This window comes from Pleurodeles waltl, chromosome 10, assembly GCF_031143425.1.
Source record: "Pleurodeles waltl isolate 20211129_DDA chromosome 10, aPleWal1.hap1.20221129, whole genome shotgun sequence".
NCBI lineage: Eukaryota > Metazoa > Chordata > Amphibia > Caudata > Salamandridae > Pleurodeles > Pleurodeles waltl.
In genome coordinates, this window is record NC_090449.1 from 6,357,439 (window position 1) to 6,381,497 (window position 24,059).

General features: G+C 51.7%; 1 protein-coding gene across 1 annotated transcript in view; it reads left to right on the forward strand.

Annotated features, from left to right (window-relative positions):
- Nucleotides 1–24,059, forward strand: part of GPKOW (G-patch domain and KOW motifs) — an 85,253-nt gene that overhangs the window by 48,304 nt on the left and 12,890 nt on the right. Inside the window, exons 9-10 of the mRNA XM_069209319.1 lie at nucleotides 15,962–16,031; nucleotides 19,723–19,808. Of these exons, the coding sequence (XP_069065420.1) occupies nucleotides 15,962–16,031; nucleotides 19,723–19,808 (156 nt within the window). The remainder of the gene's footprint in view (nucleotides 1–15,961; nucleotides 16,032–19,722; nucleotides 19,809–24,059) is intronic.

Below are 24,059 nucleotides of genomic sequence, written 5' to 3' on the forward strand. Positions count from 1 at the left end.
AGTCAGAGTCACCTCAGCTCAGGACACCTTAGGGGCTGTCCTGACTGGCCAGTGACTCCTCCTTGTTGCTTTCTTTGTTCCCTCCAGCCTTGCCGCCAAAAGTGGGGGCCGTGGCCGGAGGGGGCGGGCAACTCCACTAAGCTGGAGTGCCCTGCTGGGCTGTGACAAAGGGGTGAGCCTTTGAGGCTCACCGCCAGGTGTTACAGCTCCTGCCTGGGGGAGGTGTTAGCATCTCCACCCAGTGCAGGCTTTGTTACTGGCCTCAGAGTGACAAAGGCACTCTCCCCATGGGGCCAGCAACATGTCTCTAGTGTGGCAGGCTGCTGGAACTAGTCAGCCTACACATACAGTCGGTTAAGTTTCAGGGGGCACCTCTAAGGTGCCCTCTGGGGTGTATTTTACAATAAAATGTACACTGGCATCAGTGTGCATTTATTGTGCTGAGAAGTTTGATACCAAACTTCCCAGTTTTCAGTGTAGCCATTATGGTGCTGTGGAGTTCGTGTTTGACAGACTCCCAGACCATATACTCTTAGGGCTACCCTGCACTTACAATGTCTAAGGTTTTGTTTAGACACTGTAGGGGTACCATGCTCATGCACTGGTACCCTCACCTATGGTATAGTGCACCCTGCCTTAGGGCTGTAAGGCCTGCTAGAGGGGTGTCTTATCTATACTGCATAGGCAGTGAGAGGTTGGCATGGCACCCTGAGGGGAGTGCCATGTCGACTTACTCGTTTTGTCCTCACTAGCACACACAAGCTGGCAAGCAGTGTGTCTGTGCTGAGTGAGAGGTCTCCAGGGTGGCATAAGACATGCTGCAGCCCTTAGAGACCTTCCTTGGCATCAGGGCCCTTGGTACTAGAAGTACCAGTTACAAGGGACTTATCTGGATGCCAGGGTCTGCCAATTGTGGATACAAAAGTACAGGTTAGGGAAAGAACACTGGTGCTGGGGCCTGGTTAGCAGGCCTCAGCACACTTTCAATTGTAAACATAGCATCAGCAAAGGCAAAAAGTCAGGGGGCAACCATGCCAAGGAGGCATTTCCTTACACAGCCCCCCCCCCAAACGAAAGAGGATGAGACTAACCTTTCCCAAGAGAGTCTTCATTTTCTAAGTGGAAGAACCTGGAAAGGCCATCTGCATTGGCATGGGCAGTCCCAGGTCGGTGTTCCACTATAAAGTCCATTCCCTGTAGGGAGATGGACCACCTCAACAGTTTAGGATTTTCACCTTTCATTTGCATCAGCCATTTGAGAGGTCTGTGGTCAGTTTGAACTAGGAAGTGAGTCCCAAAGAGGTATGGTCTCAGCTTCTTCAGGGACCAAACCACAGCAAAGGCCTCCCTCTCAATGGCACTCCAACGCTGCTCCCTGGGGAGTAACCTCCTGCTAATGAAAGCAACAGGCTGGTCAAGGCCATCATCATTTGTTTGGGACAAAACTGCCCCTATCCCATGTTCAGAGGCATCAGTCTGCACAATGAACTGCTTAGAATAATCTGGAGCTTTTAGAACTGGTGCTGAGCACATTGCTTGTTTCAGGGTGTCAAAGGCCTGTTGGCATTCCACAGTCCAGTTCACTTTCTTGGGCATTTTCTTGGAGGTGAGTTCAGTGAGGGCTGTCACATTGGATCCATATCCCTTCACAAACCTCCTGTAATACCCAGTCAAGCCAAGGAATGCCCTGACTTGAGTCTGGGTTTTTGGAGCTACCCAGTCCAGAATAGTCTGGATCTTGGGTTGGAGTGGCTGAACTTGGCCTCCACCTACAAGGTGGCCCAAGTAAACCACAGTTCCCTGCCCTATCTGGCATTTGGATGCCTTGATAGAGAGGCCTGCAGATTGCAGAGCCTTCAAAACCTTCTTCAGGTGGACCAGGTGATCCTGCCAGGTGGAGCTAAAGACAGCAATATCATCAAGATAAGCTGTGCTAAAGGACTCCAAGCCAGCAAGGACTTGATTCACCAACCTTTGGAAGGTGGCAGGGGCATTCTTTAAACCAAAGGGCATAACAGAAAACTGATAATGCCCATCAGGTGTGGAGAATGCTGTTTTCTCTTTTGCTCCAGGTGCCATTTTTATTTGCCAGTACCCTGCTGTCAAGTCAAAGGTACTTAGGAATTTGGCAGCACCTAATTTGTCTATGAGCTCATCAGCCCTAGGAATTGGATGAGCATCTGTCTTGGTGACAGAATTGAGTCCTCTGTAGTCCACACAAAACCTCATCTCTTTCTTTCCATCTTTGGTGTGAGGTTTGGGGACTAAGACCACTGGGCTAGCCCAGGGGCTGTCAGAGCGCTCAATTACTCCCAATTCCAGCATCTTGTGGACTTCCACCTTGATGCTTTCCTTAACATGGTCAGACTGTCTAAAGATTTTGTTTTTGACAGGCATGCTGTCTCCTGTGTCCACATCATGGGTACACAGGTGTGTCTGACCAGGGGTTAAGGAGAAGAGTTCAGGAAACTGTTGTAGGACTCTCCTACAATCAGCTTGCTGTTGGCCAGAGAGGGTGTCTGAGTAGATCACTCCATCTACTGTGCCATCTTTTGGGTCTGATGACAGAAGATCAGGGAGAGGTTCACTCTCTGCCTCCTGATCCTCATCTGTTACCATCAACAGATTCACATCAGCCCTGTCATGGAAGAGCTTAAGGCGGTTCACATGGATCACCCTCTTGGGGCTCCTGCTTGTGCCCAGGTCCACCAGGTAGGTGACCTGACTCTTCCTTTCTAGCACTGGGTAAGGGCCACTCCATTTGTCCTGGAGTGCCCTGGGAGCCACAGGCTCCAGAACCCAGACTTTCTGTCCTGGTTGGAACTCAACCAGTGCAGCCTTTTGGTCATACCAAAACTTCTGGAGCTGTTGGCTGGCCTCAAGGTTTTTGGTTGCCTTTTCCATGTACTCTGCCATTCTAGAGCGAAGGCCAAGTACATAGTCCACTATGTCTTGCTTAGGCTCATGGAGAGGTCTCTCCCAGCCTTCTTTAACAAGAGCAAGTGGTCCCCTTACAGGATGACCAAACAGAAGTTCAAAGGGTGAGAATCCTACTCCCTTCTGTGGCACCTCTCTGTAAGCGAAAAGCAGACATGGCAAGAGGACATCCCATCTCCTTTTGAGTTTTTCTGGGAGCCCCATGATCATGCCTTTTAATGTCTTGTTGAATCTCTCAACTAAGCCATTAGTTTGTGGATGGTAGGGTGTAGTGAATTTATAAGTCACTCCACACTCATTCCACATGTGCTTTAGGTATGCTGACATGAAGTTGGTACCTCTGTCAGACACCACCTCCTTAGGGAAACCCACTCTGGTAAAAATACCAATGAGGGCCTTGGCTACTGCAGGGGCAGTAGTCGACCTAAGGGGAATAGCTTCAGGATACCTGGTAGCATGATCCACTACTACCAGGATATACATATTTCCTGAGGCTGTGGGAGGTTCTAGTGGACCAACTATGTCCACACCCACTCTTTCAAAGGGAACCCCCACCACTGGAAGTGGAATGAGGGGGGCCTTTGGATGCCCACCTGTCTTACCACTGGCTTGACAGGTGGGGCAGGAGAGGCAAAACTCCTTAACCATGTTGGACATATTGGGCCAGTAGAAGTGGTTGACTAGCCTCTCCCACGTCTTGGTTTGTCCCAAATGTCCAGCAAGGGGAATGTCATGGGCCAATGTTAGGATGAACTCTCTGAACAGCTGAGGCACTACCACTCTCCTAGTGGCCCCAGGTTTGGGGTCTCTGGCCTCAGTGTACAGGAGTCCACCTTCCCAATAGACCCTATGTGTTCCATTTTTCTTGCCCTTGGACTCTTCAGCAGCTTGCTGCCTAAGGCCTTCAAGAGAGGGACAGGTTTCTTGTCCCTTACACAGCTCCTCCCTTGAGGGTCCCCCTGGGCCTAAGAGCTCAACCTGATAAGGTTCAAGCTCCAAAGGCTCAGTTCCCTCAGAGGGCAGAACTTCTTCCTGAGAAGAGAGGTTCCCTTTCTTTGGCTGTGTTGCAGTTGGTTTCCCAACTGACTTTCCTTTCCTCTTGGTAGGCTGGGCCATTCTTCCAGACTCCAGCTCTACTTGTTCACCCTGTGCCTTGCATTGTGCTCTTGTTTTCACACACACCAGTTCAGGGATACCCAGCATTGCTGCATGGGTTTTTAGTTCTACCCCAGCCCATGCTGAGGACTCCAGGTCATTTCCAAGCAGACAGTCCACTGGGATATTTGAGGAGACCACCACCTGTTTCAGGCCATTGACCCCTCCCCATTCTAAAGTAACCATTGCCATGGGATGTACTTTTCTCTGATTGTCAGCGTTGGTGACTGTGTAAGTTTTTCCAGTCAGGTATTGGCCAGGGGAAACCAGTTTCTCTGTCACCATGGTGACACTGGCACCTGTATCCCTCAGGCCCTCTATTCTAGTCCCATTAATTAAGAGTTGCTGTCTGTACTTTTGCATGTTAGGCGGCCAGACAGCTAGTGTGGCTAAATCCACCCCACCCTCAGAAACTAGAGTAGCTTCAGTGTGGACCCTGATTTGCTCTGGGCACACTGTTGATCCCACTTGGAGACTAGCCATACCAGTGTTACCTGGATGGGAGTTTGGAGTGGAACCTTTCTTGGGGCAGGCCTTGTCTCCAGTTTGGTGTCCATGCTGTTTACAGCTATGACACCAGGCCTTTTTGGGATCAAAGTTTTTACCCTTGTACCCATTGTTTTGTGAAGAGGCTCTGGGCCCACCCTCCTGTGCAGGTTTTTGGGGGCCTGTAGAAGACTCTTTACTATTTTTAGTTTTGGTTGTCTCATCACCCTTCCCCTGGGGAGTCTTTGTGACCCCTTTCTTTTGGTCACCCCCTGTTGAAGTCTTGGACACCCTTGTCTTGACCCAATGGTCCGCCTTCTTTCCCAATTCTTGGGGAGAAATTGGTCCTAGGTCTACCAGATGCTGATGCAGTTTATCATTGAAACAATTACTTAACAGGTGTTCTTTCACAAATAAATTGTACAGCCCATCATAATTACTTACACCACTGCCTTGAATCCAACCATCTAGTGTTTTTACTGAGTAGTCTACAAAGTCAACCCAGGTCTGGCTCGAGGATTTTTGAGCCCCCCTGAATCTAATCCTAGACTCCTCAGTGGAGAATCCAAAGCCCTCAATCAGGGTACCCCTCATGAGGTCATAAGATTCTGCATCTTTTCCAGAGAGTGTGAGGAGTCTATCCCTACACTTTCCTGTGAACATTTCCCAAAGGAGAGCACCCCAGTGAGATCTGTTCACTTTTCTGGTTACACAAGCCCTCTCAAAAGCTGTGAACCATTTGGTGATGTCATCACCATCTTCATATTTAGTTACAATCCCTTTAGGGATTTTCAACATGTCAGGAGAATCTCTGACCCTATTTATGTTGCTGCCACCATTGATGGGTCCTAGGCCCATCTCTTGTCTTTCCCTCTCTATGGCTAGGATCTGTCTTTCCAAAGCCAATCTTTTGGCCATCCTGGCTAACTGGATGTCCTCTTCACTGGAGTTATCCTCAGTGATTTCAGAGGTGTTGGTCTCTCCTGTGAGGGAACCAGCATCTCTGACTATTATTTTTGGAGTCAGGGTTTGAGGGACCCTGTTCTCCCTAGATAGGACTGGTAGGGGGGAATTTTCCTCCAAGTCACTATCCTCTTCCTCTGAGTTGCCACCCTCAGAGGGGTTGGCCTTTTCAAACTCTGCCAAAAGCTCCTGGAGCTGTATTTTGGTAGGTTTGGGGCCCATTGTTATCTTCTTTATTTTACAGAGTGACCTTAGCTCCCTCATCTTAAGATGGAGGTAAGGTGTGGTGTCGAGTTCCACCACAGTCACATCTGTGCTAGACATTTTGCTTCTAAAAGTTGGAATACTTTTTAAGAATCTAAAACTAGTTCTAGGATCTAATTCAAACTTTTAACAAACTTTTAAACTCTAAAAGAATTGCTAAACAGGATCTAACACAAGGCCCTAGCAGGTCTTTTAAGAATTTAGAAAAACTTTTCAAATTGCAAAAATCAATTTCTAATGACAATTTTGGAATTTGTCGTGTGATCAGGTATTGGCTGAGTAGTCCAGCAAATGCAAAGTCTTGTACCCCACCGCTGATCCACCAATGTAGGAAGTTGGCTCTGTATGTGCTATTTCAAAGTAAGGAATAGCATGCACAGAGTCCAAGGGTTCCCCTTAGAGGTAAAATAGTGGTAAAAATAGATAATACTAATGCTCTATTTTGTGGTAGTGTGGTCGAGCAGTAGGCTTATCCAAGGAGTAGTGTTAAGCATTTGTTGTACATACACATAGACAATAAATGAGGTACACACACTCAGAGACAAATCCAGCCAATAGGTTTTGTTATAGAAAAATATCTTTTCTTAGTTTATTTTAAGAACCACAGGTTCAAATTTAACATGTAATATCTTGTTTGAAAGGTATTGCAGGTAAGTACATTAGGAACTTTGAATCATTTCAATTGCATGTATACTTTTCAAGTTATTGACAAATAGCTACTTTAAAAGTGGACACTTAGTGCAATTTTCACAGTTCCTGGGGGAGGTAAGTTTTTGTTAGTTTTACCAGGTAAGTAAGACACTTACAGGGTTCAGTTCTTGGTCCAAGGTAGCCCACCGTTGGGGGTTCAGAGCAACCCCAAAGTCACCACACCAGCAGCTCAGGGCCGGTCAGCTGCAGAGTTCAAAGTGGTGCCCAAAACGCATAGGCTAGAATGGAGAGAAGGGGGTGCCCCGGTTCCGGTCTGCTTGCAGGTAAGTACCCGCGTCTTCGGAGGGCAGACCAGGGGGGTTTTGTAGGGCACCGGGGGGGACACAAGCCCACACAGAAATTTCACCCTCAGCGGCGCGGGGGCGGCCGGGTGCAGTGTAGAGACAAGCGTCGGGTTCGCAATGTTAGTCTATGAGAGATCTCGGGATCTCTTCAGCGCTGCAGGCAGGCAAGGGGGGGGTTCCTCGGGGAAACCTCCACTTGGGCAAGGGAGAGGGACTCCTGGGGGTCACTTCTCCAGTGAAAGTTCGGTCCTTCAGGTCCTGGGGGCTGCGGGTGCAGGGTCTCTCCCAGGCGTCGGGACTTAGGATTCAAAGAGTCGCGGTCAGGGGAAGCCTCGGGATTCCCTCTGCAGGCGGCGCTGTGGGGGGCTCAGGGGGGACAGGTTTTGGTACTCAGTCTTAGAGTAGTCCTGGGGTCCCTCCTGAGGTGTTGGATCTCCACCAGCCGAGTCGGGGTCGCCGGGTGCAGTGTTGCAAGTCTCACGCTTCTTGCGGGGAGCTTGCAGGGTACTTTCAAAGCTGCTGGAAACAAAGTTGCAGCCTTTCTTGGAGCAGGTCCGCTGTCCTCGGGAGTTTCTTGTCTTTTCGAAGCAGGGGCAGTCCTCAGAGGATGTCGAGGTCGCTGGCCCCTTTGGAAGGCGTCGCTGGAGCAGGATCTTTGGAAGGCAGGAGACAGGCCGGTGAGTTTCTGGAGCCAAGGCAGTTGTTGTCTTCTGGTCTTCCTCTGCAGGGGTTTTCAGCTAGGCAGTCCTTCTTCTTGTAGTTGCAGGAATCTAATTTTCTAGGGTTCAGGGTAGCCCTTAAATACTAAATTTAAGGGCGTGTTTAGGTCTGGGGGGTTAGTAGCCAATGGCTACTAGCCCTGAGGGTGAGTACACCCTCTTTGTGCCTCCTCCCAAGGGGAGGGGGTCACAATCCTAACCCTATTGGGGGAATCCTCCATCTGCAAGATGGAGGATTTCTAAAAGTCAGAGTCACCTCAGCTCAGGACACCTTAGGGGCTGTCCTGACTGGCCAGTGACTCCTCCTTGTTGCTTTCTTTGTTCCCTCCAGCCTTGCCGCCAAAAGTGGGGGCCGTGGCCGGAGGGGGCGGGCAACTCCACTAAGCTGGAGTGCCCTGCTGGGCTGTGACAAAGGGGTGAGCCTTTGAGGCTCACTGCCAGGTGTTACAGCTCCTGCCTGGGGGAGGTGTTAGCATCTCCACCCAGTGCAGGCTTTGTTACTGGCCTCAGAGTGACAAAGGCACTCTCCCCATGGGGCCAGCAACATGTCTCTAGTGTGGCAGGCTGCTGGAACTAGTCAGCCTACACATACAGTCGGTTAAGTTTCAGGGGGCACCTCTAAGGTGCCCTCTGGGGTGTATTTTACAATAAAATGTACACTGGCATCAGTGTGCATTTATTGTGCTGAGAAGTTTGATACCAAACTTCCCAGTTTTCAGTGTAGCCATTATGGTGCTGTGGAGTTCGTGTTTGACAGACTCCCAGACCATATACTCTTAGGGCTACCCTGCACTTACAATGTCTAAGGTTTTGTTTAGACACTGTAGGGGTACCATGCTCATGCACTGGTACCCTCACCTATGGTATAGTGCACCCTGCCTTAGGGCTGTAAGGCCTGCTAGAGGGGTGTCTTATCTATACTGCATAGGCAGTGAGAGGCTGGCATGGCACCCTGAGGGGAGTGCCATGTCGACTTACTCGTTTTGTCCTCACTAGCACACACAAGCTGGCAAGCAGTGTGTCTGTGCTGAGTGAGAGGTCTCCAGGGTGGCATAAGACATGCTGCAGCCCTTAGAGACCTTCCTTGGCATCAGGGCCCTTGGTACTAGAAGTACCAGTTACAAGGGACTTATCTGGATGCCAGGGTCTGCCAATTGTGGATACAAAAGTACAGGTTAGGGAAAGAACACTGGTGCTGGGGCCTGGTTAGCAGGCCTCAGCACACTTTCAATTGTAAACATAGCATCAGCAAAGGCAAAAAGTCAGGGGGCAACCATGCCAAGGAGGCATTTCCTTACAAAGGGTTTTTGTAGGGTAAGTGCCTGCAGCTCACAGATGTGTCTGAGAGAAGTTCTGGCTATCAGGAATGCCTCCTTCCATAAGAGGAACTTTGAAGGGCATGAGGGCAGGGGCTCGAGGGAGGACCCATGAGCCGACTGAGCATGACATGAAGGTTCCATGCAGGGGCGGGGGCTCCCTGGGAGGTGTGATCCTCTTGAGACCCTTCATGAATGTCTTGATGAAAGGGATCCTAGATAAGGAAGAATGTTCCCTGTTTCAATGCAGGCAAACTGGAGCTGTTTAGAGGTATTAGCTGGGGCCTGGGCACCAGCGTTAATAGTGCCTTCATTTTTGGGTGGTGTTGAGGCTTCTTGGTGGCTTTGTGCTCCATGGGCCGCCACAAATGGGAGGGGTTGATGCTGTTGATGGGTCCTTCCTTGAATCCAAGGCTTTTACCTGGTGCGACTGGATCCCAAATGCAGTCGAGACCATGGAGGTAGAAGTGTCTTGTGAGTGGAGCTTGACACTCGACCCTCATGGGAGCAGCACTCTGTCTTAGTGTGAGGCATCCTGTGATGCTTGGAAGGAGTGTCTGTGCCAACTGTACTTGTGGCCCTGGGTGTGCTCTTCATTCAAGAGCTGCTGGTCCTCAAGGTTGGAGGAGCCTCTGCAACTTCCTGTGGGTCGCATGCGCTGGGTGAGATGGCCTCTGGCTGGGTGTGGCTTGCTGCAGCAGAGTGTCCGAAGGGCTGGTGTCCTCTCCTCCCTCTGCACCAAAGAGGTCTTGTTCGCTGAAGATGTCGGGTATCAGTGGCAGACTGCTTGTGCATCTTGTTGAGTGTTGCCCACTAAGGCAGGCGTCCCAGTTCATCCTGTAACTCTGAAGACTTCTTCAAAGAAAAACAGCTCGCAGATGTTCAAGCGGAACACGAGATGGTAGGAGTTTGAAGAACGTGTATCTACAGCGCCGCACATGCTACTCACACCAAAAACACTACTGTTCACCACTATCTTTGTAACAAATCATTAGCCCTCCTCACTAGTTTTGTATCTAAATATCTCCCACATTGTTCCACAAAGAAAAGTTTAAGTCGCTACTACAAACGGCTTCACTGGCCTCACCTACTACCCCTCTCTTACTTTCTTTACCTCTCTTGTATTTGTTTGGAATTGTGCATTGAACTGCAACAAGAACTAGTTTATTTCAGTATTTCTGTGCCACTGCTTTGGGTACAGGGATCTTACATATATAACCGAAGTGCCTCCCTGCACCAGCCCGGCTCCAGCATCCCTTGTAGCATTGGATTATCCACTGGTGACCATCTCTCTCCCTGAAGGGAGCAGGCTGGGACTTGCTCCAGTATCCCACCAGATATTGATCGCCAGACAGAATCTATACCACCATGAGTCACCCACACCACCCAGAACCACAGGCCTCACCATTGCATCATCTTTTTGTTACAAAAGTGCCCTGAAATGGTTGTGTGATGAGTTGATTGTGCGCTACCAGTCAAATGAAGGAAGTAGGATAAACAGCTGCCGAGTCAATGGTAGCCTGGCAGCACGCATGCGCAGAGCCATCTAATGTCCGGAGTCCATGGTAGCTTGGCTGTACGCATGCACAGAGCCATCTAATGTCCGGAGTCCATGGTAGCTTGGCTGTACGCATGCACGGAGCCATCTAATGTCCAGAGTCCATGGTAGCTTGGCTCTATGTATGCGCGGAGCCATCTAATGTCCAGAGTCCATGGTAGCTTGGCTGTACGCATGCGAGGAGCCATCTAATGTCTGGTGTCCATGGTAGCTTGGCTGTACACATGCGCGGAGCCATCTAATGTCCGGAGTCCATGGTAGCCTGGATATACGCATGTAAGGAGCCATCTAATGTCCGGAGTCCATGGTAGCCTGGCTATACGCATGCAAGGAGCCATCTAATGTCCAGAGTCCATGGTAGCCTGGCTGTACGCATGCGCGGAGCCATCTAATGTCCGGAGTCCATGGTAGCCTGGCTGTACGCATGCGCGGAGCCATCTAATGTCCGGAGTCCGTGGTAGCCTGGCTTTACGCATACGCGGAGCCATCTAATGTCCAGAGTCCGTGGTAGCCTGGCTGTACGCATGCGCGGAGCCATCTAATGTCTGGAGTCCATAATGTCCAGAGTCCGTGGTAGCCTGGCTGTACGCATGCGCGGAGCCATCTAATGTCCGGAGTCCGTGGTAGCCTGGCTGTACACATGCACGGAGCCATCTGATGTCCAGAGTCCGTGGTAGCCTGGCTGTACGCATGCGCGGAGCCATCTAATGTCCGGAGTCCATGGTAGCCTGGCTGTACGCATGCGCGGAGCCATCTAATGTCCAGAGTCCGTGGTAGCCTGGCTGTACGCATGCGCGGAGCCATCTAATGTCCAGAGTCCATGGTAGCCTGGCTGTACGCATGCACGGAGCCATCTAATGTCCAGAGTCCGTGGTAGCCTGGATGTACGCATGCACGGAGCCATCTAATGTCCAGAGTCCATGATAGCTTGGCTGTACACATGCGCGGAGCCATCTAATGTCCAGAGTCCGTGGTAGCCTGGCTGTACGCATGCGCGGAGCCATCTAATGTCCAGAGTCCGTGGTAGCCTGGCTGTACGCATGCGCGGAGCCATCTAATGTCCGGAGTCCGTGGTAGCCTGGCTGTACGCATGCGCGGAGCCATCTAATGTCCGGAGTCCGTGGTAGCCTGGCTGTACGCATGCGCGGAGCCATCTAATGTCCGGAGTCCGTGGTAGCCTGGCTGTACGCATGCACGGAGCCATCTAATGTCCAGAGTCCGTGGTAGCCTGGCTGTACGCATGCGCGGAGCCATCTAATGTCCAGAGTCCGTGGTAGCCTGGCTGTATGCATGCGCGGAGCCATCTAATGTCCAGAGTCCGTGGTAGCCTGGCTGTACGCATGCGCGGAGCCATCTAATGTCCAGAGTCCGTGGTAGCCTGGCTGTACCCATGCGTGGTGCCATCTAATGTCCAGAGTCTGTGGTAGCCTGGCTGTACCCATGCGTGGTGCCTTAAAATGTCCAGATTGGAGGTGTTTGAAAACACATCCTCATTGCTTGTTTGTAATCTCCCTCCCGGGGCTGCTTCTGAACCTTTACTGAGAGCTCTACATTGGGGCCAGTTACGAAAAGGTGAATATTTAAAATGTGTTGCTTTACACACAATTCACTGACGGACACCTTAAAGAGTACTCTGCAGTCAGGAGTCTGCACTCAAGGGGTCAAGCCCTGCTTCCGGTCCCTGTGTCCGACTGACAAGGTATATCTTGTATTTACCTGGCCCGATCTCTTGGAATAACTCGCCTTCTCATACCCGCGTCTCTTCTGATTATGTTAAATCCAGGAAGCAGTGTAAGAGAGTCTGATTTTAATCCCAGCACTCTGACTGACAGCGCCGAGACACATCTTCACGGCTGGTTCGTGCGCTGTAGTAAACTACATAAACATAGGTCTGTGCAGTTCTTTGGTAAAGCGCTCTCCTGGGCTGAGATTAGCAGCTCTGGTGCTGTTCTTTGGTAAAGCTCTCTCCTAGGCTGGGATTAGCAGCTCTGTGCAGTTCTTTGGTAAAGTGATCTCCTAGGCTGAGATTAGCAGCTCTGGTGCAGTTCTTTGGTAAAGCTCACTCCTAGGCTGGGATTAGCAGCTCTGTGCAGTTCTTTGGTAAAGCGCTCTCCTAGGCTCCGATTAGCAGCTGTAGGAAGTTGGCTCTGTATGCACTATTTCAAAGTAAGTGTAGGAAGTTGGCTCTGTATGCACTATTTCAAAGTAAGGAATAGTATGCACAGAGTCCAAGGGTTCCCCTTAGAGGTAAGATAGTGGCAAAAAGAGATAATACTAATGCTCTATTTTGTGGTAGTGTGGTCGAGCAGTAGGCTTATCAAAGGAGTAGTGTTAAGCATTTGTTGTACATACACACAGGCAATAAATGAGGAACACACACTCAGAGACAAATCCAGCCAATAGGTTTTGTTATAGAAAAATATCTTTTCTTAGTTTATTTTAAGAACCACAGGTTCAAATTCTACATGTAATATCTCATTTGAAAGGTATTGCAGGTAAGTACTTTAGGAACTTTGAATAATTACAGTAGCATATATACTTTTCACCTAAAACACAAATAGCTGTTTTAAAAGTGGACACTTAGTGCAATTTTCACAGTTCCTGGGGGAGGTAAAGTATTGTTAGGTTTTGCAGGTAAGTAAACCACCTACGAGGTTCAAGTTTGGGTCCAAGGTAGCCCACCGTTGGGGGTTCAGAGCAACCCCAAAGTTACCACACCAGCAGCTCAGGGCCAGTCAGGTGCAGAGGTCAAAGTGGTGCCCAAAACGCATAGGCTTCAATGGAGAAGGGGGTGCCCTGGTTCCAGTCTGCCAGCAGGTAAGTACCCGCGTCTTCGGAGGGCAGACCAGGGGGGTTTTGTAGGGCACCGGGGGGGACACAAGTCCACACAGAAAGTACACCCTCAGCGGCACGGGGGGCGGCCGGGTGCAGTGTGCAAACAAGCGTCGGGTTGGTAATAGAAAGCAATGGGAGACCAAGGGGTCTCTTTAGCGATGCAGGCAGGCAAGGGGGGGCTCCTCGGGGTAGCCACCACCTGGGCAAGGGAGAGGGCCACCTGGGGGTCGCTCCTGCACTGGAGGTCGGATCCTTCAGGTCCTGGGGGCTGCGGGTGCAGGGTCCCTACCAGGTGTCGGGTTCTTAGAAGCAGGCAGTCGCGGTCAGGGGGAGCCTTGGGATTCCCTCTGCAGGCGTCGCTGTGGGGGCTCAGGGGGGTCAACTCTGGCTACTCACGGTCTCGCAGTCGCCGGGGAGTCCTCCCTGAAGTTATTGCACCCGACGCCCCCGGCTCGACTTGTGGAGAACAGAGTGCCAAGTCTCACGCTTCCGGCGGGAAACGCAAGTTGTTTCAAAGTTGCTTCTTTATTGCAAAGTTGCAGTCTTTGGTGAACAGAGCCGCTGTCCTCTGGAGTTCTTGGTCCTTCTAGATGCAGGGCAGTCCTCTGAGGCTTCAGAGGTCGCTGGTCCCTGTGGAAAGCGTCGCTGGAGCAGTGTCTTTAGAAGTGGGGAGACAGGCCGGTAGAGCTGGGGCCAAAGCAGTTGCTGTCTCCGTCTTCTCTGCAGGGTTTTTCAGCTTAGCAGTACTCTTCTTCTTAGGTTGCAGGAATCTAGTTTCCTAGGTTCTGGGGAGCCCTTAAATACTAAATTTAAGGGTGTGTTTAGGTCTGGGGGGTTAGTAGCCAATGGCTACTAGCCCTGAGGGTGGCTACACCCTCTTTGTGCCTCCTCCCTGAGGGGAGAGGAGCACATCCCTAATCCTATTGGGGGAATCTTCCATCTGCAAGATGGAGGATTTCTAAAAGTCAGTCTCACCTCAGCTCAGGACACCTTAGGGGCTGTCCTGACTGGCCAGTGACTCCTCCTTGTTTTTCTCATTATCTTTCCTGGACCTGCTGCCAAAAGTGGGGGCTGTGTCCAGGGGGCGGGCATCTCCACTAGCTGGAGTGCCCTGGGGCATTGTAACACGAAGCCTGAGCCTTTGAGGCTCACTGCTAGGTGTTACAGTTCCTGCAGGGGGGAGGTGTGAAGCATCTCCACCCAGAGCAGGCTTTGTTTCTGTCCTCAGAGAGCACAAAGGCTCTCACCGCATGGGGTCAGAAACTTGTCTCTCAGCAGCAGGCTGGCACACACCAGTCAGTCCTGCACTGAACAATTGGGTAAAATACAGGGGGCATCTCTAAGATGCCCTCTGTGTGCATTTTTTAATAAATCCAACACTGGCATCAGTGTGGGCTTATTATTCTGAGAAGTTTGATACCAAACTTCCCAGTATTCAGTGTAGCCATTATGGAGCTGTGGAGTTCGTTTTTGACACACTCCCAGACCATATACTCTTATGGCTACCCTGCACTTACAATGTCTAAGGTTTTGCTTAGACACTGTAGGGGCATAGTGCTCATGCACCTATGCCCTCACCTGTGGTATAGTGCACCCTGCCTTAGGGCTGTAAGGCCTGCTAGAGGGGTGACTTATCTATGCCATAGGCAGTGTGAGGTTGGCATGGCACCCTGAGGGGAGTGCCATGTCGACTTAGTCTTTTTCTCCCCACCAGCACACACAAGCTGGCAAGCAGTGTGTCTGTGCTGGGTGAGGGGTCCCTAGGGTGGCATAAGACATGCTGCAGCCCTTATAGACCTTCCCTGGCATCAGGGCCCTTGGTACCAGTTACAAGGGACTTACCTGGGTGCCAGGGTTGTGCCAATTGTGGAGACAATGGTACATTTTAGGTGAAAGAACACTGGTGCTGGGGCCTGGTTAGCAGGGTCCCAGCACACTTCTCAGTCAAATCAGTATCGGGCAAAAAGTGGGGGGTAACTGCAACAGGGAGCCATTTCCTTACAGCAGCCCTGGTGCTGTTCTTTGGTAAAGCGCTCTCCTAGGCTGGGATTAGCAGCTCTGTGCAGTTCTTTGGTAAAGCGCTCTCCTAGGCTGGGATTAGCAGCTCTGTGCAGTTCTTTGGTAAAGCTCTCTCCTAGGCTGGGATGAGCAGCTCTGGTGCAGTTCTTTGGTAAAGCTCTCTCCTAGGCTGGGATGAGCAGCTCTGGTGCAGTTGTTTGGTAAAGCTCTCTCCTAGGCTGGGATTAGCAGCTCTGGTGCAGTTCTTTGGTAAAGCGCTCTCCTAGGCTGGGATTAGCAGCTCTGTGCAGTTCTTTCGTAAAGCTCTCTCCTAGGCTGGGATGAGCAGCTCTGGTGCTGTTCTTTGGTAAAGCGCTCTCCTAGGCTGGGATTAGCAGCTCTATGCAGTTCTTTGGTAAAGCGCTCTCCTAGGCTGGGATTAGCAGCTCTGTGCAGTTCTTTGGTAAAGCTCTCTCCTAGGCTGGGATGAGCAGCTCTGGTGCTGTTCTTTGGTAAAGCTCTCTCCTAGGCTGAGATTAGCAGCTCTGGTGCTGTTCTTTGGTAAAGCGATCTCCTAGGCTGGGATTAGCAGCTCTGGTGCTGTTCTTTAGTAAAGCTCTCTCCTAGGCTGAGATTAGCAGCTCTGGTGCTGTTCTTTGGTAAAGCGCTCTCCTAGGCTAAGATTAGCAGCTCTGGTGCTGTTCTTACACGTGCTTTTCTTTTCTGCCTCCACAGATACGAATCGAGGACGTGCTGAGCCCCGAGGTGTGCGTGTGCCGGACCGAGGAAGGCTGCATTCTGGACGGTGCGTGTCCTTGGAGTTGCCCCCGGCCTCTTGTACTTATCCAGGGCTCTCTTCTCCCTCAGCCGCCCATCTAACACACCCCTCTTTCTGGTCTCCCCACCTCCTTTTCTGTGTCGCCCTCACGGTTTCTGGGTTTCTGTCCTGTACCTCACGGTTTCTGTCATATATCTTCTGTTTTCTGCCCTGTACCTCCTGGTTTCTGTCCTGTACCTCCTGGTTTCTGTCCTATATCGTCTGTTTTCTGTCCTGTCCCTCCTGGTTTCTGCCCTTTCCCTCCTGGTTTCTGCCCTTTCCCTCCTGGTTTCTGTCCTGCCCCTCCTGGTTTCTGTCCTGGTTTCTGCCCTGTCCCTCCTGGTTTCTGCCCTGTCCCTCCTGGTTTCTGTCCTGTACCTCCTGGTTTGCCCCGTTTCCTCTTTGTCCCTTGCGCCACAGCTCGGGTACCCGCCCTCCCTCCCCATGTCCTCAAACTGCCCTCTTACTGGGTGGGATCTCCTCGCCTCCTGCCGGCGGCTCAGGTTGGGCTCTTCTCTCCCATCCTCTCACGCCGGCCCCCCCACCTGCTGCCTCCCCATTCCTTGCCAAGTCCTCCTCATCAGCCTCAGTGCCTTGATGCCGACAGTCTAACCCTGCGGGCACTAGAGGGCCTCTGTGCAAGGCTCTGTGCCCCCGCACCCATCGCTTTCCCTTGCAAGGCCAGCAGAAGGGTCTATGACATTGACTCTTCGTTGCCCTCCTGCCCTGTCTGCGAGAGACACTGCCCCCTGCAACAGGGCCTTCCTCCTCAAGCAACCCCTCCTCACTCGACAGCAGCAGATCTGCCCAAGCGTGGGCCCTTGTACATCCAGGGCCATCGATGTCCCTGTTCACCCTTCTTGAGTGCTGAGTACCACAGAGCTGGGCAGTGTGGCCAGGCCTGGGCAAGCATCCGGTGTACTGACCTGACTGTCACTGGCCACAGTAACCCAAGAGGGCGCTTTGGTTGTAGCTCAGGCTGATCCGTTGCAGCTGCGTGCACAGAACTCCTGGGACACACAAACACTGTAAACGCGTTACTGTTAAAGTGTATAACGAGTAACAGTACTTGGACATTGTATATATGATGAGTGACGCGTTCCCCACACCAGAGCGAGCCTTCGGTGGGAGTCAAAGCCTGAAGACGGGGGGGGCTTGGCACTCCGTGAGCTCGCAGGGGTACCTGCTCCTCTGTTCCTAGTACCCTCGAGTCTCACACACCCACTCCGTGAGCTCGCAGAGGTACCTGCTCCTAGGTTCCTAGTACCCTCGAGTCTCACACACCCACTCCGTGAGCTTCCAGAAGTACCTGCTCCTCTGTTCCTAGTGCCCTCGAGTCTCACACACCCACTCCGTGAGCTCGCAGAGGTACCTGCTCCTCTGTTCCTAGTACCCTCGAGTCTCACACACCCCACCCACTCCCTGAGCTCGCAGAGGTACCTGCTCCTCTGTTCCTAGTACCCTCGAGTCTCACACACCCACTCCGTGAGCTCGCAGAGGTACCTGCTCCTCTGTTCCTTGTACCCTCGAGTCTCACACACCCACTCCGTGAGCTCACAGAGGTACCTGCTCCTCTGTTCCTAGTACCCTCGAGTCTCACACACCCACTCCGTGAGCTCGCAGAGGTACCTGCTCCTAGGTTCCTAGTACCCTCGAGTCTCACCCACCCACTCCGTGAGCTTCCAGAGGTACCTGCTCCTCTGTTCCTAGTGCCCTCGAGTCTCACCCACCCACTCCGTGAGCTTCCAGAGGTACCTGCTCCTCTGTTCCTAGTACCCTCGAGTCTCACACACCCACTCCGTGAGCTCGCAGGGGTACCTGCTCCTCGGTTCCTAGTACCCTTGAGTCTCACACTCCCACTCCGTGAGCTCGCAGAAGTACCTGCTCCTCTGTTCCTAGTACCCTCGAGTCTCACACAACCACTCCATGAGCTCGCAGAGGTACCTGCTCCTCGGTTCCTAGTATCCTTGAGTCTCACACCCCCACTCCCTGAGCTCGCAGAGGTACCTGCTCCTCGGTTCCTAGTACCCTCGAGTCTCACACACCCACTCCCTGAGCTCGCAGAGGTACCTGCTCCTCGGTTCCTAGTGCCCTCGAGTCTCACACACCCACTCCCTGAGCTCGCAGAGGTACTTGCTCCTCTGTTCCTAGTGCCCTCGAGTCTCACACACCCACTCCGTGAGCTCGCAGAGGTACCTGCTCCTCGGTTCCTAGAAGCCCTGAGTCTCACACACCCACTCCGTGAGATCACAGAGGTACCTGCTCCTCAGTTCATAGTACCCTTGAGTCTCACACATCCACTCCCTGAGGTCGCAGAGGTACCTGCTCCTCGGTTCCTAGTTCCCTCGAGTCTAACACACCCACTCCGTGAGCTCGCAGGGGTACCTGCTCCTCTGTCCCTGTACCCTCGAGTCTCACACACCCACTCCCTGAGCTCGCAGAGGTACCTGCTCCTCGGTTCCTAGTACCCTCTAGTCTCACACACCCACTCCGTGAGCTCGCAACCGTCGAGTCTCACACACCCACTCCGTGAGCTCGCAGAGGTACCTGCTCCTCGGTTCCTAGAAGCCCTGAGTCTCACACACCCACTCCGTGAGCTCACAGAGGTACCTGCTCCTCAGTTCATAGTACCCTTGAGTCTCACACACCCACTCCCTGAGGTCGCAGAGGTACCTGCTCCTCGGTTCCTAGTGCCCTCGAGTCTAACACACCCACTCCGTGAGCTTGCAGGGGTACCTGCTCCTCTGTCCCTGTACCCTCGAGGCTCACACACCCACTCCGTGAGCTCGCAGAGGTCCCTGCTCCTCTGTCCCTAGTACCCTCGAGTGTCACACACCCACTCCCTGAGCTCGCAGAGGTACCTGCTCCTCTGTTCCTAGTACCCTCGAGTCTCACACACCCACTCCCTGAGCTCGCAGAGGTACCTTCTCCTCTGTTCCTAGTACCCTCGAGTCTCACACACCCACTCCCTGAGCTCGCAGAGGTACCTGCTCCTCGGTTCCTAGTGCCCTTGAGTCTCACACACCCACTCCGTGAGCTCGCAGAGGTACCTGCTCCTCTGTTCCTAGTACCCTTCAGTCTCACACACCCACTCCCTGAGCTCGCAGAGGTACCTGCTCCTCTGTCCCTGTACCCTCGAGTCTCACACACCCACTCCCTGAGCTCGCAGAGGTACCTTCTCCTCGGTTCCTAGTACCCTCGAGTCTCACACACCCACTCCGTGAGCTCGCAGAGGTACCTGCTCCTCGGTTCCTAGTACCCTTGAGTCTCACACACCCACTCCGTGAGCTCGCAGAGGTACTTGCTCCTCTGTTGCTAGTACCCTTGAGTCTCACACACCCACTCCGTGAGATCACAGAGGTACCTGCTCCTCAGTTCATAGTACCCTTGAGTCTCACACACCCACTCCCTTAGGTCGCAGAGGTACCTGCTCCTCTGTTGCTAGTACCCTTGAGTCTCTCACACCTGGTAACTGGGCTGTGGCTCTGTCTACCTCCCCTTCTCCTAAGGTCCCTCGTCTTCCTCTCGCTAGTTGCCTCTTATGTATCCAGCCCTCCCTTGGCGGTCTCGCACATTCACTTCTCCCCTCGTGTCTAGCACCCCTTCTCTGTCCTCTTTCATACTTCTACCATGTCTGCGGGCTTCGTTCCTCCTAATGGCTTCTGTGTTTTTCCCACAGGAATCAAGGAGTCCATGCTGGAGACTCTCATTCCCAAGATGGAGGAGGATTTTGTCATGGTGGTGTTGGGGCCACACCGTGGTCAGGTTGGTGGAGGTTTTTGGTTCCCATTCTTAGAGTCCACTAGCTGGGATTCCCTGGGGCGCTGTAACAAAAGGGGTGAACCTTTGAGGCTCACTGCCAGGTGTAACAGGTCCTGCAGGGGGAGGTGTGTGTACTTTCGCTCACAGGACCAATTCATATAAAAGTAGGACAGCTACATTCAGAGATTTACATCCGTGGCAGAGCACACATTTACTACTTCTTGAAATTCACAAAACGTTTCAGGATTCTGCAAGGAAAGCTGCTACAGGTGCAGGTTTATAGAGAGAACTGGAACCCTTGTGCAAATACACAATGGTGAAACAATGCCAACAGTGGCACTTTCCTACAACACCCCCTACATCTTTGGAGAAGAACACACACAGGAAGGAGTGTGACACCAGGCAGCCCTTTTGATTCGAGACTTCAAGTCGGACAAAGATTCAGACATTGAGAGTCAATCCATTCTAGAGGCTCAGTACGTGAGAACACCAGCACCATCGCACCAAGAAAAGACATTCAAAAAGACTTCTGAATTGGTTGTCGGTCCTCCTCTGGCCTCAGGCCAGGGTAGGATCCGCAAAATACATTGGATGCCCCACCCTCCTGTTCGGCACCGAAACTGATAAAGATCAAAATACCTTCACCACCGACCAAACAGCCAACTACATCCCAATCTGTTACGAACATTCGAATCAACCATTTTGGTGCCGAAGAAACAAATATTGCCGTCTACTTTGGAGCTGACACTTTTGGCTCGAAAAAAGCATTCAGAACCGAAGAGTTCGGAGTTGAAATCTATAGTGGGCAAAGATTCTGCAGTTTCCTTTGAGATTTATCCTATCTTAGAAGTGATGGACATTAGACAGCAGAAAATTCACACACAGAAAGGAACAGGAAGAATCATGGCTTCTCCTCCTATTCCAATCAAAGAGACCTACATTCCAAGAAACATTGGACACTGCGCCGCTCCCTAAAAGTCTCCAAAGAAAGACAAGGCTTCAGAACAACCTCTGCCATCTCATTCTCTTGCACTTCTCCCTAGTACACCACAATCACAGACAGCCTTTATTCATCCAAACTTTTCACCACAAGCATCATCATCACCTCATAGAGATGACTTAGGTGATGTTCCACAAAACGTGGATCCATGGGATCTATACGATCCAGATCTCATTCTCTAATGACCCTGACTTTTATCCAGCAGGGCCTTCTCCTAGTGAGGATACCACTGTATACAACCAAGTTATTGCAGGAGCAGCAGCGTATCATAATGTGCACATGCATACAGACCCAATTAAAGAGGACCTTCTCTTTGACACACTAACCAACACACAAAAAGAGTCTCAGTTTCTACCGATGCTACCGAGTATCATCAGACAGGCTAATGACATTCAAAGAACCGGTTAGGGCAAGAATAATCACACCAAGGGTAGACAAGAAATAGAAAGCAGCACGCTCAGATCCAACTTTCATAAAAACACAACTACCACCAGACTCTATAGTGGTAAGTGCAGCACAAAAGAGGGCCAACAATTGGTCCACAGGGGATGCTTGTCCACCAGATAAGGAAAGTAAAAAAACAGATGCAGCGGGAAAGAGTGGCTGCTCGAGCTGCAACCATTGGAAAATGACAAATTCTCAAGCACTCCTGGCGAGGTATGACAGGGCCCACTGGGATGAGATGGAGGAGTTATTACAATATCTTCCACAGGAACACCAAAAGAGAGGACTGAAGATAGTTGCAGAAGGACAGGCCATCTCCAGTAACTCAATCAGATGTGCCGTTGATGCGGCTGACACCGCAGCACGTGGAGTGAGCACTAGTGTTCTCATAAGACATGCCTAGTTGTGGTGTTCAGGATTTAAGCAGGAAATGCAACAGGAAGTCCTGAACATGCCTTTTGTCAAGGAGCATTTATTTGGCCCAGAGGTAGATATCACTACCGGAAAATTAAAAAAGGGCTCAGACACAGCTAAAGTAATGGGCGCCTTATTAACTGCACACAGCAGGGGTAATTTTCATAGGCCACAATTTAGGGGTGGTTTTAAAACATCAACCACCGAACCTTCTACCTCACAAGAAAAGCAAGGAACACATCTGTATAACAGGGGTTCCTTCAGAGGATTCTATAGAGGCTTAAATAATAGAGGGAGAGGCAAAGTATCCGCCTCTAGAGGATCTCCCTCTAATACAAAACAGTGACTTTTTACAAACTCCCACAGCACATACATCTACAGTGGGAGGAAGACGGGCACATTTTATCCCCAGTGGTACAATATCACCACAGACCAGTGGGTGGTATCAATTATCCACCATGGTTATTGTCTAGAACTCATCTCTACTCCACCAAATATACCTCTTCGTTTTTGCAAACTCACACGACCATCTTGTTCTCTTAAAAGATGTACAGCCACTTTTCAGAGGAGCTACCGAACCAGTTCCCCTTTCACACAAGGGGGAGGAGTATGTTCACTATACTTCGTCAAACCAAAGAAAGACAGTTCTTTAACCCCTTCTGTGCCCAGGACGTAATGGTTACGTCCTGAGGCACAGTGCTGCTGTGCCCAGGACGTAACCATTACGTCCTGTGCACAGAGCCCAGAGGGAGCGCTCTCGCTCCCTCTGTGGGGTTCCCCCCCACCCCCCCAAGTCAGGGATGGAAGGGGAAGCCCTTCCCCTCCCACCCCTGACCCCCCCGACCCCCCCAACCCCCCCCCTGTGACGTCAGCGCGCGAGCGCGCGCTGATTAGTCACAGGGTCTCCCCCATCGCGCTGGAAGCAGAGCTTCCAGCGCGATTGAAAAAGAAATGCTTTTGCATTTCTTTTTCAATCCCATGGGGGAGGCCCCGAGAGGCTTCAAAGGGAAGGAAATGTATTTCCTTCCCTTTGAAGTCTCTCACAGGTTTCAAAAGCCGGATTGCTTGCAATCCGGCTTTTGAAACCCCACTAGACACCAGGGATTTTTTTTTTTTCTTGAAATTGGCAAAAGGGAGCGACCCCTTGGGCAAGGGTCGCTCCCAGGGGGGCATTTTTTTAGGAAGGCCTTTTCTGCCCCCCCTGGGGGCAGATTGGCCTATTATTAGGCCGATCTGCCCCCAGGGGGGGCAGAAACCTCTAGGCACCAGGGACCATTTTTTTTTTTTTTTTTTTTTTTTGTGATGAATTCTTTTTTTTTAGGTGGGGAGCGATCCCTTAGGCAAGGGTCGCTCCCCTACGGGGCAATATATATTTAGGCCATTTCTGCCCCCCTTGGGGGCAGATTGGCCTATTTTGATAAGGCCAATCTGCCCCCAAGGGGGGCAGAAACCATTAGACACCAGGGAGTTTGTTTTTGCGCGCGAATGTCACGCAACAAAGCGACCCCTTTGGCAAGGGTCGCTCCCAGGGGGGGCAATTTTTTGGGAAGGCCTTTTCTGCCCCCCCTGGGGGCAGATCGGCCTATTATTAGGCCGATCTGCCCCCAGGGGGGGAAGAAACCTCTAGGCGCCAGGGCAAATTGTTTTTTTGTGTTTTTTTTTTTTGTTCTTTTTTTTTTTTTAGAGATGGGGAGCGACCCATCAGGCAAGGGTCGCTCCCCTGGGGGGCAAATTGTATTTAGACCATTTCTGCCCCCCTGGGGGCAGATTGGCCAATTTTAGGTCAATCTGCCCCCAAGGGGGCAGAAACCACTAGGCACCGGGGATTTGTTTTTTGGCGCCAATATCACGCAGGGGGAGCGACCCCGTAGGCAAGGGTCGCTCCCGGGGGGGGGGGGGGGGGGGGGGTTGGGGGGGCAAATTTATTTTAGGCCATTTCTGCCCCCCCGGGGGACAGATCGGCCTATTATTAGGCCGAACTGCCCCCGGGGGGGGGGGGGCAGAACACTCTAGGCGCCAGGGCAATTTTTTTTTTTGTGTTTTTTTTTTTTTTGTTGTTTCTTTTTTTAGAGATGGGGAGCGACCCATCAGGCAAGGGTCGCTCCCCTGGGGGGGGGGCAAATTGTATTTAGACCATTTCTGCCCCCCTGGGGGCAGATTGGCCAATTTTAGGTCAATCTGCCCCCAAGGGGGCAGAAACCACTAGGGACCGGGGATTTGTTTTTTGGCGCCAATGTCACGCAGGGGGAGCGACCCCGTAGGCACGAGTCGCTCCCGGGCGGGGGGGGGGGGGGGTGGGGGTTGGGGTGGCAAATTTATTTTAGGCCATTTCTGCCCCCCGGGGGACAGATCGGCCTATTATTAGGCCGAACTGCCCCCGGGGGGGGGCAGAACAC